An 8,509-nucleotide genomic window follows, 5' to 3' on the forward strand; every position below is an offset into this window, starting at 1 on the left:
AAAAAAAAAAGAGTTTGAGACTAGCCTGAGCAAGAGCAAGACCCTATCTCTACTAAAAACAAAAACAGAGGCAAGAGGATTGCTTGAGCCCAAGTTGGAGGTTGCTGTGAGCTATGATGCCCTGGCATTCCACCTGTCTCAAAAAATATAAAACAAACAACAACAACAAAAGAATAGAACAGCCTCAGAAATATTATCAGCCTCCATGTATTGAGTACTTTCTCTGTGCTTTAAAGTGTCAGTCTTCATGCAGTCTTGTATTATAGATGCTGCTGCTGCCTTAAAGAGGGAAAAACTGCTCAGAGGTTCAGGGACTTGGCAAAGGTCACACAGCCAGCAAGTGATAAAGCCTGGGGTCAAACCCAAGTCTGTCTACCTAAAAAGCCACCCACTGTTTCCACTGCACATCCTGCCTTTTTAAACAAGGTGAGGACAGTGCAGTGGAACAGGAAGCACAGCTGGAATGGACATCACACGGGTTGGGCTCTGCAAGAAAGGCTCACCTCCTCTAGGAAGACTTATATGTGTCATCTCACTCCACCATCCTCCTTGTCTCTGAATCTCCACCTTTTGTTCTCAGGATACACTCTCTACTCCTAGTTATTTATTATTTTTATTGTTGAGGATTCATTAAGGGTTCAGAGACACTCCTAGTTATTTTTTAGGGGATCTTTTTACTACCTCTGATCTCACTCCCATGATCTACCCTTTTTACTACTTTTGATCTCACTACCAAATCCTTCATTGTCAGCTTCTTTGGGTATTGGGGTTGTGACTTTCCTGGCACTCGTATGGACTCTGCAGCATTAGCTACTGGGGCTGCCACCAGCATCAGAAGGGCTCTGACTACTCTCTGTTGGCCTTGCCCTGCTGTGAGGATTTACAGCAGTAGATACCCAGGCTCAGGTGGGAAGTTGGGCTTTTCTTACTGAGGCCTCTGCTTTGAAGACAGATCTTGGAGCTGCCTTGGAAGGAGGAAACTTTCTTGGTGTTGCAGTCACTCCTGGAGCGTCAGGTGAGCAGGCCACCTAAGGGAAGAGTGGACAAAGAAGTGCCCTCATGCTGTGGAGGAATGTGGGGCTCTTGGGTTTCTGAGTCCTTTAGTGATGGAAGGTGCCCTGTGACAGTGGCTTGTAAGCCAGCAACAGCTAGCTGACTGCATGGTCAGTCTAGCTCCACCTCTTATTAGCTGTAGGTCCTTGGATTGTGATTTTTTGATGTATGTGTCAATTTAATTTTATTTTTGAATAGGTAATAGATGCTGGGCGCCTGTGGCTCAAGCGGCCAAGGCACCAGCCACATACACCTGAGCTGGTGGGTTCGAATCCAGCCTGGGCCCTCCAACAACAATGATGGCTGCAACTAAAAAATAGCCGGGCATTGTGGCGGGCAGCTGTAGTCCCAGCTACTTAGGAAGCAAAGGCAGGAGAATCGCTTGAGCCCAGGAGTTTGAGGTTGCTGTGAGCTATAATGCCACGGCACTCTACCCAGGGCGACAGCTTGAGGCTCTGTCTCAAAAAAAAAAAAAAAAAGAATAGGTAATAGATACATATATTCACAATTTTATTTATTTATTTATTTATTTAGAGACAGAGTCTTATTATGTCGCCCTTGGTAGAGTGCTATGGCATCACAACTCACAGCAACCTCAAACTCTTGGGCTTAAGCGATTCTTTTGCCTCAGCCTCCCAAGTAGCTGGGGTTACAGGCACCTGCTCCAATGTTCAGCTGTTTTTTTATTGCAGTTGTCATTGTTGTTTAGCAGGCCTGGGCCAGGTTCAAATGTGCCAGCCTCGGTGTATGTGGCCAGTGTCCTACTCACTGAGCTACGGGGCCCTGAGCCATATATTCACAATTTTAAAAGCCAGGAAGGATATAGTGAAAAATACTCCCTTATTTCTCTCCCTCAGCCATCCAGATTCCCCTCCCAGGGCTAGCTAGTGTTAGTAGTTTTCAGGGGAACCCTCTGAGAGATGCCATAAATAAAGTAGAACCTCTGTAAGTTGACCATCCAAGGGACTCTAGCAAACTGGTCAACATATGGAGGTGGTCAACATAAGGAACTATCCTTACTGTGCTGATATGTACATGTGGTGCATGGGTGGTCTGTGAAAATTAGGTCAACTTAAGGAGGTGGTCAGTGCAGGAAAGTGGTCAACTATGAAGGTTCTACTGTATATGGAAACGTGTTTGAATTGCCACCCTATGTTTTTTTTTTTTGAGACAGAGCCAAAAAAACTCTGGGGGCTCAGGGGCTCAAGCTATCCCCCTGGGCAGAGTGCTGTGGCACCACAGCTCACAGCAACCTCCATCTCCTGGGCTCAAGCGAGTCCCCTCCCTCAGCCTCCCAAGTAGCTGGGACCACAGGCGCCCGCCACAATGCCTGGCTATTTTTTTTGGTTGCAGCCGTCATTGTTGTTTGGCGGCTGGGCTGGATTCGAACCCGCCACCTTAGGTGTATGTGGCTGGCGCCTTAGCCACTTGAGCCACAGGCGCCAAGCCCCTATGTTTTTTTCTTTTGAGACAGTATCACTTTGTTGCCTTGGGTAGAGTGCTGTGGCATCATAGCTCACAGCAACCTCAAACTTCTGGACTCAAGTGATTCAATTGCCTCAGCCTCCCAAGTAGGTGAGACTACACATGCCTGCCACAATGCCCTGCTATTTTTTAGAGACGGGGTCTGGTTCTGGCTCAGGCTGGTCTCAAACCTGTTAGCTCAGGCAATCCACCTGCCTTGACCTACCAGAGTACTAGGATTATGGGTGTGAGCCACCACACCCAACCCTGACCATGCCTGTGTTGTATGTAGATTATAACACACCAAGCTTAGTGTTCTCTATATCTAGCTTTTTTTACTTAACAGTATATTTTGGTACTTATTTCGTATCAGTATCTAAAATTCTGCCTCATTTGTTTATATCTTAGGTAATTGACTAAACTTCTTTATGCCTCAGTTTTCTCATCTACAAAAGAGGAGTTATGATAGCACTTACCACATAAGACTAGGGTGAGATCTAAATGAGTTAACTGCTATAAAGTGCTCAGAATGGTGCCTATGCCTATTAAATTATAGTGTTTATTAAACTGTTATTATGAAGAGCTAGGTTATTATGCTGGCAGTGTCCCTTGGGACCTTTCTCTCCTTTATTTGTTAAATCACTGAGCCAGACTAGAGATCTTTGGCTTCCCCTTAGTCCTAATCTGAGCCTTTGTAATAGTAGCCACCATTTTCTGAGACCTGTGTATCAGGTTTTATGTACATTGTCTCTGTCTTTAATCCTTCTCACAGTCTTCAGAGTTTAATATTTAGGGCTTCATTGTATAGATATGGAAACTGAGGCTTTGCTTGGTTAAGTGATCTGCCCAAAGTCATCCAGCTAGAAAGTAGAAGAGTTGAGAATTGGATCCAGGGCTGGCTGAGGGAAGAACCCAGGCCTTTCTTGTGATACTTTTCATCCCTCAACGTGTGCAGGTGGAGATGACTCCGGAGAAGTTTGCTATTTTGATGGAGAAGCTCTGCAAAGAGGGGCTGGTAGCCACCACCTCCGTGGCCTATGCCAAGCTGATGCTGACAGTGATGACCAAGTACCAGGCCGATGTGAGTGTTGATAGGGCCATGGGGGCTGGTCCTGCCACAAGAGTGTAGTGTACAGATGTGTTTTCCTTGGATAAAATCTTGAGCATTAGAGAAACTATGAGTTTACGGCCAGGACTGGGAAATGGGCCTGCTTAGGAGTTGGTTCATCTAGCCAGCACCTCTTTGGACCAGTTGGTATGTGGGGCATTGGGAAACTGGCAGGAACTATAATGCAAGGACCTTGAATTGACTCTGTCCCCCAACCCTGTGACATGTAGCACCATGTCAGAAGAAAAAGCTTGGCCCAAAAGGAAGGTAGCAGTGTCTAAACCTTGAGTTTCCTGGTCTGTAAAATTGGGAGGGTTGTGAGGATTATATGAAGTATACGTATGTGCATATATGAAGTAATGCATATAAATGCCACATACTAGACACCCAATAATTGTCAACTATATTAAAGTAGCCAGCTGAGTATGTTGCGTACCTAGTATTTGACTCCAGGTCCACCTGAATCCTTGGTTGGTTAACCATGGTGAAAATAGTGAGATTAGATTGCTTAGGAGTCTCCTCTCCTCATCCCCCATGCTCCCTTCCTCTCTCCTTCCTAAACAGAGCCCATGAGGTTGGGGGGAGATGGGAGGGATCAGCTGCTAGAGTCCTGACAAGATTCTTTCTTCTTCCCAGATTACTGAGATCCAGAGGCTGAGCCTGGCTGTGGCCCTAGAGCCCAACACCACCTTCATGAGGAAGTCTCTTCAGGCTGCCTTGAGACATTTGGGCCCCTGACTATGCAGAAAGAGGCCATCTTCCTCCATCACCAGCTACCTGAAGGACATTTCTTCTTTGACCATCTTTCCCTGACCCCTTGTCTGGGGGTAAAGGCTGATCCTGGCCATTCCAGGGACCAACTATCTCTGTGTTCTGGGCTGCAGAGAGGACATCTTGGCTTCCCAGCCAGCTTCTGGGCCAAAGGAGCTGGATGAGCTATATTTTCAAGGGCTGCTGGCTTTGGGATCACTTTTTGTCAAGTCTCAGACTACAGGGACAGAAACTTTCCAGTAAGCCTTAGTAGTCCCCAGCAGACCCAGAGTATGATGTTTTAGGACATCTGTAGCACCTGTGTGCTCAGCACCAATCTCTTGTTCTTGGGTGTATGTTATGGTCCTCTGTATTTTTGTTTCCTGGTTTGAATTATTATTTATCAATTGTATTTACTGAAAAGCAGGAACTTCAATGTCTTATTAGAGGCAGTGTCTGCCTTCCCATCCCAACTTCTTCCACTCTCCCGCTCATTGACAAGGGGCTTCCTTTTTCTGGTGAAGGGAAGATGGTAGAGTGTTAGGTCTGAAGTTCATTCATTATCTGTAGGCCAGACAATGTGTGATGCCACCCACCCCAGCCCTATGGGAGCTGTCTATTGAGTAAGTGATGCAGGCAGAGAACACTGGGCAGGCAGGTAGGTGGGAATACAGAGCTTAAAGGTGTGTGTCTCAGTTTGAGTTCAGGAAGGGTTTTTTGCAGATGACATTTGAGGAGGGATCTGAAGGGCTCCTGGGGCTATGGCTGACAAGAGGATGGGACCCACTGGGCAGAGGAAAGGACAATAAAGACATTATAGATGTGCTATGCTGTGGTCCTGTTTGTGTTTTTTTTTTTTTTTTTTGAAACAGAGTCTCATTATGTCGCCTTCAGTACAGAGCTGTGGCATCACAGCTCACAGCAACCTCTAACTCCTGGGCCCAGGCGATTCTCTTGCCTCAGCCTCCCACGTAGCTGGGACTACAGGTGCCCGCCACAAGGCCCGGCTATTTTTTGTTGCAGCTATCATTGTTGGTTAGCTGCCCTGACCCGGCCTTGGCCGGGTTCAAATCTGCCAACTTTGGTGTATGTGACTGGTGCTGAGTCCTGTGGTCCTGTTTTATATCTCTGTATTTCTGTAGCACCTAGTAGGTGCCTTGTTCACAGTAATCACTTAATACATAGTGTTTTCGGTTAACTATCAAATGAAAGCTCACTTCCCAGGTCTTCCGCGCTGCAGGAGATGTGGCAAGGAACCAAACTTCTTGACATTTCCCTTACCTTGACATTTCCCTTACTCCAGGAGTCCAAATTAGTGCAAGATGCTGAGGTAGGGAGGTCAGGCCTAAAAATAAAGCCTGCTTTTGAGCTGGCTTAGTGTCAGCTGGTGACTTCTCAGGGGTCATCTCCACTTGCACACATTGAAGGATGGAGAAGTATCACAAGAAAGTATTTTAGAAGCTGGTGTGGAGGGCGGGAGGGAGTAAGCAGAGAGAAATTTAGAGACAAACGTGCTGGAATTGCACGCTGTCAACAGTCATGGAGGCACCGTATGTGTGACTCCTGAAGCTGGAGCCCTGGACCCGAGGAGCGGAGCGCAGCGGCTTTGGCCTGAATGGAGATATACCCAGGGTGGGTGGAGGCACTCAGGATCGCTGAAAGTCCCGGCATCTTTGCGCGGCAGCACCCTCCAGCGGCAGCCGGCGGCGGCGCTCCTCGGGCTGAGCGACTTGACCACACACCGGTGATAGGCCACGAGAACGAGGCATTTCTCGCGAGATCAGGGAGACTATTTGTGCGTATGCACGGGCCACCCTAGTCTCTTTTCCGGTTATCGCGGCGTGAGCAGCCATGAGGTGAGTGGTGCTGAGAAGGTTATCCGCGTACATCTGCCATCTCCAAGGGCCTCGCCAGGGATGGGGACTTTGCACGTTGAGTCGGGGGTCCTTGCGCTTGTTTGTCTCGGATCATATGTTGCAGTAGGTTGGCCTGCTTGTTTCCATTCTCGCCAGGTCTGCTCCCAGGAGATCCGGGTCGTGGATCTGGTTCTGGGGCCTTGTCGCCGCACTTTTAGCAGCAATGCCGGGTGGAGTGTGTCGTGGGCCATCTGTCCATCTCAAAGCCCGCCGAGGGTAAGGACCCCGCGGCGCCTTCGTCCTGAGCGCGCTTTGCTTTCTCTCCCGCAGCAGCAAAGTCTCCCGCGACACGTTGTACGAGGCGGTGCGAGAAGTCCTGCACGGGAACCAGCGAAAGCGCCGGAAGTGAGTGCGGACTCCCCGCTGCGGGCAGGGCAGGGCGGGGCGGTATGGAAGAGCTGGCGGCCAGCTAACTTTGTCCCTTTGTCTAAGGTTTTTGGAAACGGTGGAACTGCAGATCAGTTTGAAGAACTATGATCCTCAGAAGGACAAACGCTTCTCTGGCACCGTCAGGTTGGCCCCGTTCTGACCCCACCCAGCCCTCAGTGCCCTGGCGTCTGACTCCTCCCCTTCAGGCTCTTGCCGAGGCCGAGGCGGGCGCGTGCGGTACTGACGTGCCAGGGTAGTTCAGACCCTCTGCTCCGGCAGGCGCGGCTGGACGGACCCCCACCCTGGGTCTTAAAACATGAGGGGAGGCGAGGGGAGGCCTTGGCCAAACCCGCCGGCTAGTCTTGAGAAGCCAGGCTAGCTGTTGGTGAATGTGGATGCTCTGGGTAAGGCTGGGTGACTGACTCATAGACCTTCACCTGCTCTCACTACACAGAGCTGGCCATGATCTTTTCTGTCTCCTAAAACGCAGGCTTAAGTCCACTCCCCGTCCTAAGTTCTCAGTGTGTGTCCTGGGGGACCAGCAGCACTGTGACGAGGCCAAGGCCGTGGACATACCCCACATGGACATCGAGGCGCTGAAGAAACTGAACAAAAACAAGAAGCTGGTCAAGAAGCTGGGTCAGTGCAGTTTTATACTGGGGATGGGGGCGCCAGCGGTTTGCATGGGAGTGCTTTTTGCCGTTTTATATGTGCTATTTTGAGACTCGTCTCACTCTGTCATCCTGGGTTGAGTGTTGTGGTGTCATAGCTCACAATCTCAAACTCTTGGGCTCAAACAGTTCTGATTAGCTGGGATTTATAGACAGTCTTGCTCTGGTTCAGTATGGGCTCAAGTGATCCTCCTGTTTCAGTCTCCAGAGTAGCCAGGGCTATGGGCATGTGCCACAACACCCAGTTTGTTATTTATTTATCTTTTTCAGAGACAAGGTCTTGGCTCTAGCTCAGGCTGGTTTCTTTGAAGTCCTGAGCTCAAGCAGTCCACCTGCCTTGGCCTCCCAGAGTGCTAGAATTACAGGTGTGAACTGCTGTGCCCACGCGCCATTTTGACTTTTAGTTGATGAGGGGTAGAACCATAAAAGGGCTGTGTTGGTTAGGTGGCCTGAATGGGTAAATTTTAGCTTCATGGATGGTTTGTTTTAGATTTGTTTTGAGGATTCTATTATGTAAGGCAGGGGTGGTGGTGAAAGCAGGCATTGGTTTTGTTTGAACAGAGAGGTTCCCTGAAGTTGTCTTGCCAGGTGCTGGTGAGTTATGAATGGGAATTTCTGCTTCTTGAGTTCCAGTTTAGTTACTTCTTTTTAATGTTCCCCCTGTGCATGGTTTGGGCCAGCGGTTCTCAATCTTCCTAATGCCGTGAATCTTTAATATAGTCCAAAGGGGTTGCGACCCACAGGTTGAGAAGCGCGGTTTAGGCAGTTATACTAGACATGCTTTACAGATGGGAAAATGTCCCCATTTGTTACATGCCTAAGGTTTCCAGCTAGGAAGCAAGGCAGAATTTGAGCCCAGGCCAATTTTACCCCAGGATCCATTGCACAATGGAGATGGTGTGGATTGTGGGTCAGCCTGGTCTCTCAGACTAGGTTTCAGGACCAGTTAAGTGCAGAAGATGAAACTAATCACTAGAAATAGCATGAGTGTGGGGAAGGGTTAAAAGACTGGGTATCGGCTCAGCACCTGTGGCTCAAGTGGCTAAGGCGCCAGCCACATACACCTAAGGTTAGGTAGTGGGTTCGAATCCAGCCTGGGCCCACCAAACAACGATGGCTGCAACCAAAAAATAGCCAGGCATTGTGGTGGGTGCCTGTGGTCCCAGCTACTTGGGAGG

The 8,509-nt window shown here is 48.9% G+C and overlaps 2 protein-coding genes across 2 annotated transcripts in view; both read left to right on the top strand.

The window, feature by feature from the left end:
• Positions 1-5,194, top strand: part of FANCE (Fanconi anemia complementation group E) — a 15,857-nt gene extending 10,663 nt beyond the window's left edge. The window contains exons 8-10 of the mRNA XM_003789126.3: positions 949-1,015; positions 3,473-3,598; positions 4,262-5,194. Coding sequence (XP_003789174.1) covers positions 949-1,015; positions 3,473-3,598; positions 4,262-4,363 — 295 coding nt within the window. The 3' untranslated portion in view covers positions 4,364-5,194. The remainder of the gene's footprint in view (positions 1-948; positions 1,016-3,472; positions 3,599-4,261) is intronic.
• Positions 5,195-6,190: 996 nt separating this feature from the next.
• RPL10A (ribosomal protein L10a) lies at positions 6,191-7,397 on the top strand. The gene is made up of 4 exons (XM_023512843.1): positions 6,191-6,231; positions 6,562-6,636; positions 6,724-6,804; positions 7,151-7,397. Exons 1-4 carry the CDS (start codon positions 6,227-6,229, stop codon positions 7,380-7,382), a joined length of 393 nt encoding a protein of 130 aa, XP_023368611.1. The 5' UTR covers positions 6,191-6,226; the 3' UTR covers positions 7,383-7,397.
• The last annotated feature ends 1,112 nt before the right edge of the window (positions 7,398-8,509 follow it).

Source organism: Otolemur garnettii, unplaced genomic scaffold (genome assembly GCF_000181295.1).
Source record: "Otolemur garnettii isolate 467f Iridium unplaced genomic scaffold, OtoGar3 scaffold00031, whole genome shotgun sequence".
Taxonomy (NCBI): Eukaryota; Metazoa; Chordata; class Mammalia; order Primates; family Galagidae; genus Otolemur; species Otolemur garnettii.

Coding starts and splice junctions, on each gene's coding strand:
- RPL10A (XM_023512843.1), top strand. Junction 6,637..6,723: donor AACCAGCGAAAGCGCCGGAA/GTGAGTGCGGAC, acceptor CCTTTGTCTAAG/GTTTTTGGAAACGGTGGAAC. Junction 6,805..7,150: donor CGCTTCTCTGGCACCGTCAG/GTTGGCCCCGTT, acceptor CCTAAAACGCAG/GCTTAAGTCCACTCCCCGTC.